Source organism: Toxorhynchites rutilus, unplaced genomic scaffold, assembly GCF_029784135.1.
Source record: "Toxorhynchites rutilus septentrionalis strain SRP unplaced genomic scaffold, ASM2978413v1 HiC_scaffold_10, whole genome shotgun sequence".
Classification (NCBI taxonomy): Eukaryota; Metazoa; Arthropoda; class Insecta; order Diptera; family Culicidae; genus Toxorhynchites; species Toxorhynchites rutilus.
This window is the reverse complement of record NW_026599652.1, coordinates 117,459-138,473: the sequence shown is the minus strand read 5'-3', so window position 1 is coordinate 138,473 and position 21,015 is coordinate 117,459. Positions and strand designations below refer to the sequence as shown.

The 21,015-nt window shown below is 38.1% G+C and overlaps 1 protein-coding gene across 1 annotated transcript in view; it reads left to right on the top strand.

The window, feature by feature from the left end:
* Nucleotides 1–21,015, top strand: part of LOC129781445 (uncharacterized) — a 324,032-nt gene that overhangs the window by 198,312 nt on the left and 104,705 nt on the right. The window contains exon 16 of the mRNA XM_055789175.1: nucleotides 11,803–11,958. Coding sequence (XP_055645150.1) covers nucleotides 11,803–11,958 — 156 coding nt within the window. The remainder of the gene's footprint in view (nucleotides 1–11,802; nucleotides 11,959–21,015) is intronic.

The following is a 21,015-nucleotide window of genomic DNA, read 5'->3' as shown; positions in this document are numbered from 1 at the left end:
CCTCCTGATGGATTCCCTTCTGGCCTAAGGTGCACAAACAGGCTCTTAGAGACACCGTTCATTCGCGCTTTCATGATAAACGAAGAGCTTCACCACAACAGCGACAACATGCTCCAATCGCTGTTCAATTAGAACTAAGTGGATTTCCGAGCGGCGCTCGCTTATATACCGATTGGTGATTTCAATAGCCTGTTTTGAAAGCAATTTTAAGACTATTGAAACAAGTTTTTGGATCAGAAAGTAACAAGTATAGAACGCGTAGACATTTTATCTATCGAATGAAGTGTTTATCATACCATTTCGTTCAGTTGTTTAGGAGCTATTAACGCTCAAAATCTCGGTCTCCGGCGTAACGCTTTCGTTTTCGAAACTTTGATTTTACACCCCGGTATAGAAATGTAAGACGTAGTCCTACGTCAAAAGACTTCAGAAAGCGATTGATTCTGTTCAAAACGGGGCTGGTTTCGATATATCCCCGAAAAATCAAAACTTCTGCATATATGTAATCCCAAAGCTCACTTCAAAGTTTCCAACCCTAAAATTTTCGAAACCCAAATTCCCTCAGTCAAAACTCTCAAAATACTTGGAGTAACTTTTGATAAGAGACTGATTTTTAAACCACATGCTCAGATGGTCAAAAAAGATGCCCGCAATAGATTGAATCTATTGAAGGCGATTTCTGGCAATCTAGCTTTGGGACATAGGAAATCTCTTTTACGGATAATAAATGCTTGGTTAATACCAAAAATTCTCTATGGAGTAAGCATCTTCAGCCGAGGTGGTGAAAAACCACTAAAAACGATTGAACCGGTATATAACAAGGCAATAAAGATAGCCATTGGTGCCTTCGTTACAAGTCCTACCCTCGCTGTTATGGCAGAGAGTGGGCAACTACCATTTGATCGACTCGTTACGAAGATTGTAATAAATAGAGCTATTCGTTACCTTTCAATTCCTGACCGTGACCATGATGTTACATTAATATCTCGGGCAAAGGACCAATTCAAAGAACACACGAATTAGAATCTTCCCGATATATGTGTACATTTGACGGTCATGGAAAGGAATTGGAATGTAAAACCGCCGAATGTTAACCTTGATTTACTCAAGGAAGTTCGTGCAGAAGATCTCCCATCAAAAGTGAAGGCCTCAATCACCTCGTAGTAACAAAATTCCAGTTTGAACATCAAGTACACTAAGCACTGCTGGTGTCGGTTGCGGTATTTTTGAAAACCGATATACTGGTAGTTTCTCGCTTCCTCCACAATGCACTATTTTTAGCGCAGAAGCATTTTCGCTTCTAATCGCTACCCAAGAGTGCACACATGATTCTCTTCCTATTGTTCTGTTTTATGATCCCGCGAGCTGTCTCCGGGCTCTTCGAAAAGGTAAAAACCTTCACCCATGGATCATTGCAATAGAAGAAGCTGCCTCAGATAAAAATATTACCTTCTGTTGGATTCCCGGTGATACCGGAATTCCTGGAAATATTGTCGCCGACAAATTAGCCGGTAGGGGCAGAATTCAAGAACCCCCTAATGTACCCATTCCTCGCTCCGATGCGAAACTTTGGGTAAAACAGCAGATCCACCAAAGTTGGAACATAGCCTGGAGAAACAACAGACCAACTTTTCCTCAAAAAATTAAAAATACCACTCTTCCATGGCATGACAGAAACAACAGTAAGGAAAGACGGCTTCTCACCCGTCTTCGAATCGGCCATACAAAGGTCACTCATACATATCTTTTTCAAAGAAATAAAGAAAAACCTCAATGCTCTTGCAACGAGGCTCCCATCTCTGTAAGTCACTTACTACTGGATTGTCAACATACGAAGGATGCTAGAATTAGGATTAATATTGGAAAAAACCTAAGGGACATATTGAGTCATGATGACATTCAGGAGAATAACTTAATTGAATTTTTGAAAGAAACAGGACTTTACAGGAAAATATAGAACATTTGAAACTAGAATAATAAAAATAGTAGAAAAGAAAATCGGAGACGATTGAATCGTTAGATTTAAAGTCTCCGTAAACAAAGGAAAATAAGAAGAAACATTGCAAATACATAGGGGGCGCTTTTGCTCCCACCGAAATGTTGCTTCGTGTAATTTCATATCAATGGCCGATCGTGTATTGTGAAAAAATGATCACAAGTGTAAGTGTACATTTTGTGTTGTGGTGAAAATTACTTGATATGTGAAACGATTTATTTCAATTTTCATAAATAAAAAATCAAGCTGTTTTTCCGCTCGAGAACGGGTCGTTTGGTTAAGCGGCGAGAAAAATTGTAGAAGTGAATAAATATTAGAAAAAGTGATTTCCCATATGCTTCTACATATGGTATAGTGTAGGTGTTGTTAGTCCAATTAAAATTCGCATTGGGTTGAATTAAACACAAACTAAAAATTATAAAAGAAAATTACTTTTTCCGTTTCCAATATGTTTTCTCTATATTAAGGTTAAAGTGGAAGCTAGCCACAATGGCGCTCATTTCTTTCATGTCCCTCCTTCATCACTCGCCCGAAAATCTATAATTTTGCGAAACAGTGTGAAGAAAATGATCGTTTTCGCACACTTCCCATCAAAACTCGAGCAAGTGCTCTGAAAGTTAAATTTTCATTTTCCAATCTTCGACCATGGTTTTGTTTGTTTGGTGAAATTCGTTATTTTTTCGACACTGATGCCAGACAACATCATCGAAACAGCTATAAAAACTACTCAATAAAATGTTATTCCTTAGTCATAGCGTTTCATGTCATGAAAATCAATAGAATAAAATTTTATTGATATCAATACAATTATTATTTTTACGTTTAATGGGTGTATAATGTAAGTTTAAGCAACTTTAACATTGGGTAAGAAAATTGTATTGCAGAGCTCGGAACACTGCCACGGCTGCCTATGCTTTCAAAAATAGTAAAGTATTACATTACATCAAAATGCCTCGGCCAACGAATATGTTCGAATATGCTCTCCAACGTGAATAGGTTCACAACAATACGATCAACGAAGGAAAATATTAAGGAATTCACCTCTATTCCGGATCCCGAACGGGTTGAAATTGGCAAAATAATGCATTTTGTAACCCGTTCGACTTCGATTAAGCACATTTATCAATCCGTTCGTCTTCGAATTATTTCGAAATTTGTTTATCATCATTGCAAGGATGCCAAATTTGCAGACAAGTTCGCAATTTTACTGATATTAAATTTTTATCGGAGACTCTATTCTGTTGCAGTCTACAGGGCTATCGTATTTCTTTTCTATATGTCTTGACTCAATTCCCTGCAGTTTTTCAAACATCACTTTACTATTCTCACGATTACAAAGGTAGCTGGCAGGTATTTATACACATCAACATTTCATATTTTCGACGAAGACCTTCTGCTGGCATCTCTGGAGGTAATGATATTTACTAAATTCCTAAAGGGCACTGTTTAGATTTGGTGCGCTCTATCGCATTTGTGTACAAAAAGATCAATTCAAAAACAAAATTTGCAAATGAGAGTCCATCTGAGGAGGATATTCTAAAAAAAAAATGTAAGATTGTCATTTGTTTCTTTCTTAAATGTAACAGCACTATTCGCATTTCCGCACATCGGGAAGAAAAGATAGCATTATATTAGATCCGCCATTATGAAGGTCAGCAAACTCAAATCAATGTGATATCTAATGGACAGACCAATCCACCAACATTGATTCCAAGTGCCCCAGCAAACTTGCAATGACAGCTTCACCAATGTAGAGCCCTCCGCCAAATCTATCAGCAGCTAACATCCCTCCAAATCCAATATTCGCACATACTTTGTCGAACCTAGCATACTACCCATACCTCTCGCCAATGCCATCAGCCGGTAGCATTCCAGCTTCGATAACTTCGAATGGGGCGATCCCGGACCAGCGCCAACACCTGTCAATCAAGGATCATCTAGTCAATCCACGATACCAAACAGTGCAAGCTCTCCAATGCCATCATCACCTGCGATTGGAGTGGGCGCGGAAACTTCACCATCAGCAGCTGCTTCATCAAATGTACCCTCGGGCACTGCCACTGCCATTACCGCTGTTGGAACACTTAAAGCACAACCTGCGACAGTTGCGGAGGCGGGCGCTGCCCGGCTAGAAGGTTTCCTAATATTGTGGTCGAGGAGCAAGAAAACCGTGACTGGTTGGACATTTTCTTTAGCTTGTGTCGGGTGTGAATCCTGATGACCGTGGTACAGCGCGGACTCGATTATATACAGTTTTTGATTTCTGTTCACTGTATATAATCGAGTCAAATTTTTTTTTATTTGTTTTTTTTACATGTATTTTTCGATTTTTGAAAATAAAAGAGGAATTTGATTTTTGATTCATCCCCTTTAAGTCAGAAAACACCTTTCTCACACGAAAAAAAATAATTTTTCCAGATTGTCTTAGGAGGTGATAGACGATTATATTTGATGAAAAAAATACTCCTACGCATATTTTCGAATTTCAACAATGACAGAGTTATAGAACAGAGAAGAGATAGTTTTTTTTTGTTTCGGACTCTGTTGCTTCAAACTGGCTCTACATTAAAAAGTACGCTAAGGAAGACAATTTTGATGATTTCATTTGCAAGATGAGAAAAATTAGTACAGGATTAGTAGTGGAACAACTCAATTAGTGGATGTTAATAACATTTTGGAAGTGAAAAACTTCAAAGTTAATAATTTTTAATGTGTTATTATTAATTTTATCCTAAAATTTTAAATTGAACTACATTGTTTTGCAACAATTAAATTGAAGTTCTTTAACCGCTCTACAATTCGTTCTTTGACGCCCAACTTCTATCTTTCATTATTTGGCTGCAATATCGTTCTAAACAATTCCTGGTGAAAATTCAAGCAATATCTTAAAAAATCCCGATTTTTACCCCACTGCACATGTAATAGCCACTTAAACTTCACCTTAACGCTGAAAGGCTCTCCTTTCCTTCTTGAAATAAGCTAGAAAATTTTTGTTTTTCCAAGCTGTATATAATCGAGTCCAAAATTGTATATAATCGAATCACATATAATCGAGTCCGACCTGTATATCTATACTCGTCTCCGGCAAGATGCTTAACGGTAGTTTTCGTAGGAGTGTTGCTCTATCTATATCAACTCGGCTGTTTCCGCAACAATAACACCGATCGGTTGGAAAAAGCTCGCAGAATTGTCGTTCAGCAGATCAACAATGCTTACGGAGTGAGACCAAATATCATTCCTCGGGCACGAATGGTTCCTCCCAGGCCGGTTGCTGCGGATGTGGCAGTTAATTATCTTTAAGCGGCACAAAACCCGGTTCCAGCACCTCCAGCTGAGTAACCTCCTGTGGCCGCTTACCTCTTTAAAAATCAATGAGAAAAATTATAAATTGAAATCTATATAATTTTACAAGGTTTTACCTTTAATTCGAATGTAGACGAATGCACAATAAATAATTTGCTGCAGAAACTATAACTTTTAAAACCATTTGCCGTTTTGACGTGGGACTACGTATAACCGGAATATATGGAGGGTAAAATGAAAACCTAAACACAGAACATGCAGGAAAAAATGAAAGATTTCGAATGCTTATAGCTCGAACATTTCTTACTGGATAGGAGAGATGTTTGCATCACTTGATAGGGAATATTTCTACGCATCTATCGCAACTAACAAAATGTTGTTTTTCATTAGATAAACAATTGAATAACTGTAAAATATTAGGCGTTATCTAAACGCCCTAACTGCATCGTTCTGATTGGCCCGATTTACGGTTTCCCTAACACAGCCATCAAAACCAAGCAGCTTTGGGGAAATCGGCATTGCAAATACATGAAAGTAGGGGGACTTTTGTTCTCATCGAAAAATGTTCCCTAACACAGACTTTAAAACCAAGCATGAAGTGTAGATATTGAAAAGAATTGGTCCCAAGATGGATCCTTGAGGAACACCTGCATTCACAATGAATTTCTCTGATGAAATATTGTTTATAGAAACATTGAACGCTCTATCAGAAAGATAATTTTTTATAATTTTTATCAAGTATGTAGGAAAACCAAAGTTCTGAAGCTTGTAAATGAGACCATTATGCCAAACATTATCAAATGCTTTTTCAACATCAAGAAGTGCCATGGCAGATGATTTTGAAACTGACTTGTTTCGTCTGATTATATTGTATACTCTACGAAGCTGGTGAATTGTAGAGTGACCTTTTCGGAATCCAAACTGCTCATCCAAAAATATATTGTGCTCATCTGCAAAAGCAAGAATGCGCGTTAATATAATTTTTTCGAATACTTTCGAAAATGCTGGGAGAAGGCTAATTGGTCGATAGCTCTTTGAAGAAGAAGGATCTTTTCCGGGTTTTAGTATCGGGATCACTTTTGCCAACTTCCAACTCGAGGGGAAGTAGCCAAGTGATAGACATCTGTTGAAGACAGAAGTCATAATTTCATATAAGTTGTTACTAAGATGTTTCAACTCAATGTTAAATATACTGTCGAAGCCGGGGGCCTTCATATTCTTCAACGAGCGTATAACCGAGATAACCTCTGCAGTCGAGATGATTTCACTCTCTTGAGGTACAGAATGGATATTGTCAATAGCCCTTACAGTATCATTCGCCGAAGCTTCAAATGGACTTGTAATGTTCTGGCCAAGATAGTGTGAACTAGCGAAATGGTTGCCAATTGCATTAGCCTTTTCGGCAGGTGTTATCGATCGTTCTGAATTGTCAGGTTGAAGAACAGGAGGAATAGGATTAGACTTGGTCTTGAGAATTTTAGCGAGCCTCCAAAAAGGCTTGGAGTTATTCGGAAGTTTACTAATATCTTTTGCGAATTTTTTGTTACGGAGATCAATCATTCTGGCCTGGATAACCTTGGTTAACTGATTATACTGTCGTTTCCTCTCTCGAATACCAGTACGTTGGTACTGCCTTCGATAGAGGTTCCGAAGCCTAATCAAATGTTTAGTAATGGAATCAATTTGAACAGTCACTCACCTGAATCGTTTCTGGGATGTGGTTTTGGCGAGCCTGAATAACTGCAGTTTGAATAGAGCTGACTGTTGCTTCGATATCTTCGGGAGATTCAAGAGGCTGATTGAGATCAATGTTGTTGTCAATAAGCTGCTGGAATTCCACCCAATTCGCACGATGATGGTCCCGTCTACATTGTGGCCTCCTGACTACGACATTCACTCCCAATTCAACCATCACTGGTAAGTGATCCGAACTCAACTCGTTAAGGGCAATAGGATAACCGATGTGGCGATCCATGTTGGTAACGAAGAAATCAATTATGGAATGTACTCCAGAACGAGAAATGCGAGTGGGGGTCGCTGGACTAAGAATCCTGTAGCGCCCACACTGTAGATCATCATTTAGAGTCACTCCATATTGATTCCTCCTTTGGTTTCCCCAGGACTGATGTCGAGCATTAATGTCCCCGCCGATGACGTATTTCGACTGCCTTCGTGTTAGCTTGATGATATCGTTTTTAAGAAGCAACGCTGAGCCATCTCTGATTGACGTCTGTTTGGGATAGTAGACCGCAATCACGATAATAGACCCAATCGATGTTGTGATTTCCGCCCCAATAGCTTCGATGATGTTGAGTTTCAGACACGGCAAAAGTCGATATCTGATGTTATTTCTGATGGCTAAGGCAACACCTCCTCCACCAGAACCAGCACGATCCATTCTCAATAGACGATAATTCGGGACTCGAATATTAATATTCGGTTTAAGATGCGTCTCAGTAACGATAGCTACGTCGATGCTGTTTGTCACCAGGAAGTCAGTGAACTCGATAAGCTTACTCTTAAGAGAGCAGGCATTCCAATTAATTAGCCTTAGAGATGACCGATCCATGGTTATAATAAAAATGTAGCATAACTTGTACTTGTTCCTGTTGGTTGCGACAACTTCTAGTCTGTCGATCTAGTTCAAGAACAGGGTTGCAAGTTCTTGCATGCTATAAAGCTCCTCAGTAGAAGAGGAATAGCTGCAACCTTACTATAGCTCGGTTGCTCCTTTTTTGGCTTTTCGCTAGAAGAGGCCGTTTGGGGGCGACCTGTAGGAAGTGGAAGAGGAGGAAGAACAGGAATCGTGCGAGAAACCATTGGAGGGAACTCTTTGTCAGTAAATTCTGGAACCTTCTTCCTATTCTGTGTTTTATCAGTAGCTTGCTTCCAGATACGTTTAAAATCCGCACGTTTTGTGCAGCTACGGCTGGTGGCTTGGTGACTTTCGCCACAGTTAACGCATTTGCGAGGTTCTTTTTCTGGAAGGCTGCAAGTGCTTGTTAGGTGGTCAGCAGCACACTTGCCACAACGAGTTTTCATGTGACAGTTTCTTGTTCCGTGTCCGAAACCAAGGCAATTTGAACATTGCGTTACATCCCGATGTTGAGGTTTGTATCGGTCCCATTGTACCGAGATGTTGAAGATCTCACTGATTTCTCTTATGCGAGTTATGTTGGCTGATCCTTTCTTGAAGTGGATCAGGTACAAAACATTGGAATACCCATTGTCTGGCGTTTTATGCCTAGTCATCCAATATACAGCTAACGGCTGAATATTGTATGATTGTTCCAGATCTTTTTTAATATCCTCCAACTCAATAGCAGGAAGACCTCGCAACACCACCTTAAATGGTTTTTCAGACGGCGTATCGTGAGTGTAAAACTCATGATTTTTTGATTTCAGGTATGATCCAATTATTTTATATTGCTCCAGGTTGGGACTAGTGATTTTAATCCCGATGCTGCATATTTTAAAAACTGGCTGCAATTTCAGCGCCAGCAGTTCAGACCTCAAAGTTCCTATATCTCTCGATGTTGTAAAATAAGGTGGTACTTTCACCTTTTTCTCTACATTTACTTTCTCGGTAGTTGGTTTCTTTCTAATATTGGCTCCTTGCCGGTGTCCGATCGATGTCGTTTGTTGGTGCCATGTGGTATGCCTGGGTCGGTTGACCGGGTTTTCCCCATTGTTGTAGTCCTCAAGGGCAGACAGGTAGTTGATGAATCGCAGGTAGACAATCTGAAAAGAGAAATAAATAGCTTTTTAAAAATCAGGTAATGAATGGAGCTCCAAACACGTCCATCTCTGTCGACGGTCGGAGTGGAATGATAAAAGTTTGCCTCAGCGAGATCCACTGTTTATACTCTAGGCAAGTGTTCCCCTTCAATCTTTTTCTTTTCCTCTGTTCGCGGAGACTTTAAATCCTACGATTTCCCCTTCAATGCTCGTTATTGACAGCTCTGTTCTGGAAAGCACGCAAATGGACAGAACAAATGTAAGGAAAAATGAAAACGCTTAAAGTTTTCATGAATTTTAACCATTTACAAACTAGGAGATTCCAATGTATAGCATATTAAACAAATCTTAGGGAATTTCCGATTCGTTTAGTATGTAAATCGCCAAAATCTGTTCGCGGCAAAAATAGTTATTAACATTAACTTTATTTCATAAAAACGTGACCTGTTTTCTGATTTGGCACCCTTAATGAAAGACGTAGTTCTACGTCAAAACGGCATGTAACGCTTTAGATAATTAATTTTTAAATGCTGATAAAAAATATCAGCCAAATCGGTCGAGTAGATCCTGATATATTGATACCACCAATTGAAAAACATGGTTTTGAGAAAAACGCGTTTGAAAATTCGTACAGCAATACTCTGTAACTCCTTCTATTCTCCTTCCTCCTTCTATAAGACCAGGTGATGACCTTGCAGCTTTATGTCATTGTAAACAAACAATGCTTCAATTTATATTCTACTGTGTAGATATTGGTGACTAGTGATCCCCGATACAGAAATCAATTATTAATCGAACGAATACGGTGCAACTATCGCAATAAACGAAGCCTGAGACGAGACATGACAATAGGGGGCCGATTCCGGACCACCACTTCTGTCAAACTCGGACCACTTGCAACTCGCCTTCTGATTGGCTAATGAGTAAAATAATTAACAAAGATAAATATGTTGCCAAATATATTCAAAATTGAATAATTGTTGCATTCACATTTCAATTTAGCGATAATTTCTATAATGGATTTTTTTTGTATATTTTCGTTTCTATTACGTCCGGTGTTCCCGAAGAGAAGGAAACATTGCATCGGAATTTCCACCCTACATCTTTTCGGGATTATTTTGCCATCTAGCATAGCATAATAGCAGCGACCTAACAGAGAAGAGCATTCAATTATTTTCCAACCGTAAAGCAGTTAGCAATATAATTATAATCTAATAACAAATAACAACCAACGCAGCAGAAAAGTATTTAAAATCATATTGGAACTTGAATAAACCATACATACCTACAGAAAAAAAAACCTGAATAAACGCTATGTTATTATTTGGGAATGTATGATTTTATCAATATTTCAGTACTGTTAGTATTTGAACGATATCAAAGTTAAATTATAAGGCCTTATTTCCGTATACACTCCACGGTAAAAACGAATTGAAGTTTATCCGCGATGACAGAGATACGGTATCGATATCTGGAAACGAAATAAGCTTTTAACAAGTCTTACTACTCGGCCCGAAGGCACTTTTAAATTGTTAAAACCTGAATGAAAATTTTTACTTGGCGTTATTTATTTACTTGAAGAACGTCTTTCTTACCCTAACTTGACCTGTTTTCTATACACTTTGCGATATTCTCACTAAAACTACTCATTATAATATAAAATTATCTTCAGATACAATTTTTGTACGAGATTATTTTACCAAATGAAGAAAGCAAAGTTTTCCATTCACAATCAACACTAATATGATACGGAGAAGTTAATTTTCATTCATAATTTCTATTTGAAGAGTGTTCATTCTACCTGAAAACCCATCATTTTCTCTAACTCGTAAAACGAAATTTCATGGCGTGTCGTCCATTCCGTTTTCATCTTGAAGTGTAAACGGTAAGGCCCGTAATCTCTTGATAAATAAAATGAACTTTGAATTTAATTCATATATGTCAACATATCATACACCTACTATCAAATCTACGTTTTCTAGTTTTCTTTATCTCTTCACATTTTATTTTTTGGATACCAAAATAACAGGAAAATACTTATTGTTTAAAATATGTGATATTCGGTCGGAAGATTAATACAAAAAAAATTATGCAACTCAGAAAATACATGATACGAAGAACACATGTTTTTCATGGGAAAATAATCTTCCGAAATTTTATAACATTTGGCAACCTTCACATCTCGCTTCCCTGTTATCTAGCACTTGGTCGAAGAAAATGCAGAAAGAAGAGTAAGAAGCCAGTTGTCACGTCTTGTCTTAGGTGATTACATCGTGTTGGCTCAACCGATCCGCTTCCGTTGCTACCTTCAAAATTTTTGTGTGCAGTCAGCCGATTGCAAAATTCCAGCCGTAAATTGCACTCAACCGAGGGCTGTGTGTTTTTGAAGTTATCCTTTGGCTTGTGTAGAGAAAAAGACTATACCTAAAAGTGTGTTTTTGTTTCCCGAGAATTCGCGTGAAGAAAAAATTGTGTCCGATCGGAAGTTCCCGTGTGTCCTTAGATTGACGACGCAGTTTGTGTGAGCATAACTCTGCAACGTGTCCGAAAAAGTTGTAGAAGTAAAACAAAACGTGTATGATTCTGTACGAAACCGACGGTGTGTAAACTAAATGTATGAGTACAAACAAACTGAAGTGTTTTGTCCAATCAATTTGCATTGTAATAGGTTATTGATAACAACTGTGATTAAATTATCTTAACTTTTTTTAATTAAATGAAGTAATTTTCCGGCTATACTTTTTTACCCTCATGTATATTTTCAGGTGATTGCATCCAGAAATCTTTAGACGATATCGCACAAAATTCAGCCATTCGAAATGACGTTCCTTCACAACAAACAGGCTCAAAACAAAAGAATTCTGATACTGGAAATACGTTGTCTAGCAATGAAAGCATGTCTGTTGTCGATGAATTGAAAGGTATGTACAATAGAACAATCATTTTTTTTATTCTTCTAATTTGTTGATTCGTATGTTGTAATTTAAAAACCAAAGATTGTTTAAAGCACTGGTTGGAAAACTTATGAAGCGATCGCCGTTGACGTATTCTATGACCAAAACCGCGTTCTCTCTCGACCTCTCCGTCATTGGTTCCGATCTAAAATTGATTGGATAACAACTCGACAAATATTTGGATTTTTGAAATATTTTGAGCGTATCAGTGGTGCAATGAGTTTGTTCTCTATGATCGGAAAAATTACCGACTGGACCATTTTTGGATCCAAATGCTATTGGATTACATCACGGGAACACCAAGCCAAACTGATGCTATTGGATTACATCACGGGAACACCAAGCCAAACTGATGCTATTGGATTACATCACGGGAACACCAAGCCGAATGCGTAGATGGGTGCGAATATTACTTCGCTCGGACGCATTCATACGCAAACAATTTTTCATGACTGTTCCATGCGAAAGCAGAACAGAAACCGATGCGAGTGAAAGTACTCACGCCTTGCGTATGTCTGCTTTTCGCGTTGACGGTGGAATGGTGTCATCTGGATACGACATTAGTTTGTATGAGACCAGCTATTCTCTATCAGTCGCCCTTAAAGCAGTTTTAAATTGCTAAAATTTGTATGAAATTTTTTTCTTGGTGTTATTTACCTATTAGACGTACGTCGTTATGACCCTAATTTAAACGATTTTCAGATTTTTCAGATATTCTCACCAGAACATAACATTATAATATAAAATTATCTAGAGACACAATTTTTGCATGATATTTTTTCACTACTTGCAAGCAAAAGTGATTTTCATTTACATAGAGTACTAATTTTTTTTTGGGAAAATTAATTCTCATTCATAATTTTGATTTTAAAAGTGTGTTCATTTCTCCTGCAACCCCATATTGTCATGCCTACTCCTCCATTCCGTAATACGAAGCTCAATGCCCAAACACTCATGCAAGCGAGCAAAACAAATCACGGTTTCTTCATGTGCCTATATTTTGTGACCGTGTTCGGGAACACATTGCGATCACCAATCATCATCAATGAGCAAGATTGTTATGATTTCAATAGCTTGCTTTCAAAGCAATTTTTAAGCTTTTGAACCGATAAGTGACAATCATATAATTCGTTGACATTTTATCTCTTGGATGAAGTGATTATTATACCACTCCATCCAGCCGGTAAAGAGGTATTAACATTCAAAACCTTGCAGTCCAGCGTCACTCTCTCGTTTTAGAAACTTTGAACTAACACCCCGGTACAGAAATGAAAGACGTAGTCAAAACCAACATCTTCTATACAATTTTCGACTCTTTTGAGTTGTGTTGGAAAAGTTCTAGAAAGGATAGTAAATCGACGCCTAAAGACCTTTTTAGAGTCTAATAAGCTGCTCGATCCAAGACAGTTCGCTTTTCGTGCGGGAAAATGCACAGAAGATCACCTCGAAGATCTACAGGCTATTGTACATGATGTTATTGAGAAAGATCACCACGCAGATGTGGCATCACTTTATCTAAGTAAAGCATTTGATCAGCATGGAGATATCCAGTATTGAAGAGTCTCTTCGACTGGGTGATCCGTGGAAGACTAGGTTTCTATGTGAAAAGTTTCCTAGAAAATAGAACTCAGAGTCATAGTCAACAACAAAAAATCTTCATTGAAAATCCAAGAAAGGGGAATTCCCCAAGGCTCGGTTGTATCGCCAACCCTCTTCATAATTATTATGCAGTCCCTTTTTGCAAAAAATCCGGAAAATGTAAAAATTCTTGTCTATGCGACATTGTGCTACTACTAGCGACATTGTGCTAGTTTCAGTTAGCGTCACTGCATCAGCAACAAGAAAAACAGGAAGTGGGTTATATCTATGGTATAACCGCAAGGGTGACGTAGGACTATCGTTGATTTAGAGATCATTTGTTTGAATTTGAATCTGAATTCATTCTGAATGAATGAATATTTGGGGGACTTCGAAAACGAGAGTGTTACGTTGGATGCACAAGGTTTTATGCATCCAATATTGGATACGGAAATATTCTACTGATAGGGAAGAATAATCTTCAGAAGCTATTCTGTTAATTGCGATTGATTGAAAAATCACAAAACCAAATGTATTTGGTCACAGTGTTACATGGATAGAAAACATTAAAATAAACTCTTTCACATGAATGTAATTTTAAATTCCCAGAGGAACTGGCAGATTATTTTCAGTAACGATTAGATATTACCACATTTTCCTCGATACTGGAAGCCCACCAGTGGTTTATGCTAACTCGATAACCATCTGTTAATAGCACTTGATTGAAACATATTTGGTCACAGTGTTACATAGATAGAAAACATTCAAATAAATTCTTTCACATGAATGTATTTTTAAATTCCCAGAGGAACTGGCAGATTATTTTCCGGATCTTTCTCGATGCTGAATGGCATCCAAACGGTAAGAATTCCGTGCGTGTATATGTGTGTGTAGCGGCTGCTTCGATGGTCACCTTCTCTTCTCCTGAAGGATCGGCTTCTCTGTGCTCCCTCACAGGTTCAAACAAACTGCCTGCGTTTCAGGGCAGATCTCGATCCTTCGCCGTCCAGCACCCTCAGCAACGATGTTGTCTTGTCGATGTCCTCACGAAAAATGAATGCGTCTCACCACCAGAATATCGCTTAAGTATGCTTTTTGTGCGTGATTGAATCGAGAGAAGGCATGGTTTACGATGGCAATTTGGAAGGCAAACTAGAGGGGAATGAACTCTCTTAGCTCGGAACTTTCGGCGACTGAGCAATAATCGATTGCGGGCGCATACAATATTGGATACGGAAATATTCTACTGATGGGGAAGAATAATCTTCAGAAGCTATTCTGTTAATTGCGATTGATTGAAAAATCACAAAACCAAATGTATTTGGTCACAGTGTTACATGGATAGAAAACATTCAAATAAACTCTTTCACATGAATGTATTTTTAAATTCCCAGAGGAATTGGCAGATTATTTTCAGTAACGATTAGATATTTCCACATTTTCCTCGATACTGGAAGCCCACCAGTGGTTAATGCTAACTCGATAACCATCTGTTAATAGCACTTGATTGAAACATATTTGGTCACAGTGTTACATGGATAGAAAACATTCAAATAAACTCTTTCGCATGAATGTATTTTTAAATTCCCAGAGGAACTGGCAGATTATTTTCCGGATCTTTCTCGATGCTGAATGGCATCCAAACGGAAAGAATTCCGTGCGTGTATGTGTGTGTGTTTGTAGCGGCTGCTTCGAGATCTTCCCGGGGAACAGTTTGTGGCATCACTCTCCTCCTGATGGATTCCCTTCTGGCCTAAGGTGCACAAACAGGCTCTTAGAGACACCGTTCATTCGCGCTTTCATGATAAACGAAGAGCTTCACCACAACAGCGACAACATGCTCCAATCGCTGTTCAATTAGAACTAAGTGGATTTCCGAGCGGCGCTCGCTTATATACCGATTGGTGATTTCAATAGCCTGTTTTGAAAGCAATTTTAAGACTATTGAAACAAGTTTTTGGATCAGAAAGTAACAAGTATAGAACGCGTAGACATTTTATCTATCGAATGAAGTGTTTATCATACCATTTCGTTCAGTTGTTTAGGAGCTATTAACGCTCAAAATCTCGGTCTCCGGCGTAACGCTTTCGTTTTCGAAACTTTGATTTTACACCCCGGTATAGAAATGTAAGACGTAGTCCTACGTCAAAAGACTTCAGAAAGCGATTGATTCTGTTCAAAACGGGGCTGGTTTCGATATATCCCCGAAAAATCAAAACTTCTGCATATATGTAATCCCAAAGCTCACTTCAAAGTTTCCAACCCTAAAATTTTCGAAACCCAAATTCCCTCAGTCAAAACTCTCAAAATACTTGGAGTAACTTTTGATAAGAGACTGATTTTTAAACCACATGCTCAGATGGTCAAAAAAGATGCCCGCAATAGATTGAATCTATTGAAGGCGATTTCTGGCAATCTAGCTTTGGGACATAGGAAATCTCTTTTACGGATAATAAATGCTTGGTTAATACCAAAAATTCTCTATGGAGTAAGCATCTTCAGCCGAGGTGGTGAAAAACCACTAAAAACGATCGAACCGGTATATAACAAGGCAATAAAGATAGCCATTGGTGCCTTCGTTACAAGTCCTACCCTCGCTGTTATGGCAGAGAGTGGGCAACTACCATTTGATCGACTCGTTACGAAGATTGTAACAAATAGAGCTATTCGTTACCTTTCAATTCCTGACCGTGACCATGATGTTACATTAATATCTCGGGCAAAGGACCAATTCAAAGAACACACGAATTAGAATCTTCCCGATATATGTGTACATTTGACGGTCATGGAAAGGAATTGGAATGTAAAACCGCCGAATGTTAACCTTGATTTACTCAAGGAAGTTCGTGCAGAAGATCTCCCATCAAAAGTGAAGGCCTCAATCACCTCGTAGTAACAAAATTCCAGTTTGAACATCAAGTACACTAAGCACTGATGGTGTCGGTTGCGGTATTTTTGAAAACCGATATACTGGTAGTTTCTCGCTTCCTCCACAATGCACTATTTTTAGCGCAGAAGCATTTTCGCTTCTAATCGCTACCCAAGAATGCACACATGATTCTCTTCCTATTGTTCTGTTTTATGATCCCGCGAGCTGTCTCCGGGCTCTTCGAAAAGGTAAAAACCTTCACCCATGGATCATTGCAATAGAAGAAGCTGCCTCAGATAAAAATATTACCTTCTGTTGGATTCCCGGTGATACCGGAATTCCTGGAAATATTGTCGCCGACAAATTAGCCGGTAGGGGCAGAATTCAAGAACCCCCTAATGTACCCATTCCTCGCTCCGATGCGAAACTTTGGGTAAAACAGCAGATCCACCAAAGTTGGAACATAGCCTGGAGAAACAACAGACCAACTTTTCCTCAAAAAATTAAAAATACCACTCTTCCATGGCATGACAGAAACAACAGTAAGGAAAGACGGCTTCTCACCCGTCTTCGAATCGGCCATACAAAGGTCACTCATACATATCTTTTTCAAAGAAATAAAGAAAAACCTCAATGCTCTTGCAACGAGGCTCCCATCTCTGTAAGTCACTTACTACTGGATTGTCAACATACGAAGGATGCTAGAATTAGGATTAATATTGGAAAAAACCTAAGGGACATATTGAGTCATGATGACATTCAGGAGAATAACTTAATTGAATTTTTGAAAGAAACAGGACTTTACAGGAAAATATAGAACATTTGAAACTAGAATAATAAAAATAGTAGAAAAGAAAATCGGAGACGATTGAATCGTTAGATTTAAAGTCTCCGTAAACAAAGGAAAATAAGAAGAAACATTGCAAATACATAGGGGGCGCTTTTGCTCCCACCGAAATGTTGCTTCGTGTAATTTCATATCAATGGCCGATCGTGTATTGTGAAAAAATGATCACAAGTGTAAGTGTACATTTTGTGTTGTGGTGAAAATTACTTGATATGTGAAACGATTTATTTCAATTTTCATAAATAAAAAATCAAGCTGTTTTTCCGCTCGAGAACGGGTCGTTTGGTTAAGCGGCGAGAAAAATTGTAGAAGTGAATAAATATTAGAAAAAGTGATTTCCCATATGCTTCTACATATGGTATAGTGTAGGTGTTGTTAGTCCAATTAAAATTCGCATTGGGTTGAATTAAACACAAACTAAAAATTATAAAAGAAAATTACTTTTTCCGTTTCCAATATGTTTTCTCTATATTAAGGTTAAAGTGGAAGCTAGCCACAATGGCGCTCATTTCTTTCATGTCCCTCCTTCATCACTCGCCCGAAAATCTATAATTTTGCGAAACAGTGTGAAGAAAATGATCGTTTTCGCACACTTCCCATCAAAACTCGAGCAAGTGCTCTGAAAGTTAAATTTTCATTTTCCAATCTTCGACCATGGTTTTGTTTGTTTGGTGAAATTCGTTATTTTTTCGACACTGATGCCAGACAACATCATCGAAACAGCTATAAAAACTACTCAATAAAATGTTATTCCTTAGTCATAGCGTTTCATGTCATGAAAATCAATAGAATAAAATTTTATTGATATCAATACAATTATTATTTTTACGTTTAATGGGTGTATAATGTAAGTTTAAGCAACTTTAACATTGGGTAAGAAAATTGTATTGCAGAGCTCGGAACACTGCCACGGCTGCCTATGCTTTCAAAAATAGTAAAGTATTACATTACATCAAAATGCCTCGGCCAACGAATATGTTCGAATATGCTCTCCAACGTGAATAGGTTCACAACAATACGATCAACGAAGGAAAATATTAAGGAATTCACCTCTATTCCGGATCCCGAACGGGTTGAAATTGGCAAAATAATGCATTTTGTAACCCGTTCGACTTCGATTAAGCACATTTATCAATCCGTTCGTCTTCGAATTATTTCGAAATTTGTTTATCATCATTGCAAGGATGCCAAATTTGCAGACAAGTTCGCAATTTTACTGATATTAAATTTTTATCGGAGACTCTATTCTGTTGCAGTCTACAGGGCTATCGTATTTCTTTTCTATATGTCTTGACTCAATTCCCTGCAGTTTTTCAAACATCACTTTACTATTCTCACGATTACAAAGGTAGCTGGCAGGTATTTATACACATCAACATTTCATATTTTCGACGAAGACCTTCTGCTGGCATCTCTGGAGGTAATGATATTTACTAAATTCCTAAAGGGCACTGTTTAGATTTGGTGCGCTCTATCGCATTTGTGTACAAAAAGATCAATTCAAAAACAAAATTTGCAAATGAGAGTCCATCTGAGGAGGATATTCTAAAAAAAAAATGTAAGATTGTCATTTGTTTCTTTCTTAAATGTAACAGCACTATTCGCATTTCCGCACATCGGGAAGAAAAGATAGCATTATATTAGATCCGCCATTATGAAGGTCAGCAAACTCAAATCAATGTGATATCTAATGGACAGACCAATCCACCAACATTGATTCCAAGTGCCCCAGCAAACTTGCAATGACAGCTTCACCAATGTAGAGCCCTCCGCCAAATCTATCAGCAGCTAACATCCCTCCAAATCCAATATTCGCACATACTTTGTCGAACCTAGCATACTACCCATACCTCTCGCCAATGCCATCAGCCGGTAGCATTCCAGCTTCGATAACTTCGAATGGGGCGATCCCGGACCAGCGCCAACACCTGTCAATCAAGGATCATCTAGTCAATCCACGATACCAAACAGTGCAAGCTCTCCAATGCCATCATCACCTGCGATTGGAGTGGGCGCGGAAACTTCACCATCAGCAGCTGCTTCATCAAATGTACCCTCGGGCACTGCCACTGCCATTACCGCTGTTGGAACACTTAAAGCACAACCTGCGACAGTTGCGGAGGCGGGCGCTGCCCGGCTAGAAGGTTTCCTAATATTGTGGTCGAGGAGCAAGAAAACCGTGACTGGTTGGACATTTTCTTTAGCTTGTGTCGGGTGTGAATCCTGATGACCGTGGTACAGCGCGGACTCGATTATATACAGTTTTTGATTTCTGTTCACTGTATATAATCGAGTCAAATTTTTTTTTATTTGTTTTTTTTACATGTATTTTTCGATTTTTGAAAATAAAAGAGGAATTTGATTTTTGATTCATCCCCTTTAAGTCAGAAAACACCTTTCTCACACGAAAAAAAATAATTTTTCCAGATTGTCTTAGGAGGTGATAGACGATTATATTTGATGAAAAAAATACTCCTACGCATATTTTCGAATTTCAACAATGACAGAGTTATAGAACAGAGAAGAGATAGTTTTTTTTTGTTTCGGACTCTGTTGCTTCAAACTGGCTCTACATTAAAAAGTACGCTAAGGAAGACAATTTTGATGATTTCATTTGCAAGATGAGAAAAATTAGTACAGGATTAGTAGTGGAACAACTCAATTAGTGGATGTTAATAACATTTTGGAAGTGAAAAACTTCAAAGTTAATAATTTTTAATGTGTTATTATTAATTTTATCCTAAAATTTTAAATTGAACTACATTGTTTTGCAACAATTAAATTGAAGTTCTTTAACCGCTCTACAATTCGTTCTTTGACGCCCAACTTCTATCTTTCATTATTTGGCTGCAATATCGTTCTAAACAATTCCTGGTGAAAATTCAAGCAATATCTTAAAAAATCCCGATTTTTACCCCACTGCACATGTAATAGCCACTTAAACTTCACCTTAACGCTGAAAGGCTCTCCTTTCCTTCTTGAAATAAGCTAGAAAATTTTTGTTTTTCCAAGCTGTATATAATCGAGTCCAAAATTGTATATAATCGAATCACATATAATCGAGTCCGACCTGTATATCTATACTCGTCTCCGGCAAGATGCTTAACGGTAGTTTTCGTAGGAGTGTTGCTCTATCTATATCAACTCGGCTGTTTCCGCAACAATAACACCGATCGGTTGGAAAAAGCTCGCAGAATTGTCGTTCAGCAGATCAACAATGCTTACGGAGTGAGACCAAATATCATTCCTCGGGCACGAATGGTTCCTCCCAGGCCGGTTGCTGCGGATGTGGCAGTTAATTATCTTTAAGCGGCACAAAACCCGGTTCCAGCACCTCCAGCTGAGTAACCTCCTGTGGCCGCTTACCTCTTTAAAAATCAATGAGAAAAATTATAAATTGAAATCTATATAATTTTACAAGGTTTTACCTTTAATTCGAATGTAGACGAATGCACAATAAATAATTTGCTGCAGAAACTATAACTTTTAAAACCATTTGCCGTTTTGACGTGGGACTACGTATAACCGGAATATATGGAGGGTAAAATGAAAACCTAAACACAGAACATGCAGGAAAAAATGAAAGATTTCGAATGCTTATAGCTCGAACATTTCTTACTGGATAGGAGAGATGTTTGCATCACTTGATAGGGAATATTTCTACGCATCTATCGCAACTAACAAAATGTTGTTTTTCATTAGATAAACAATTGAATAACTGTAAAATATT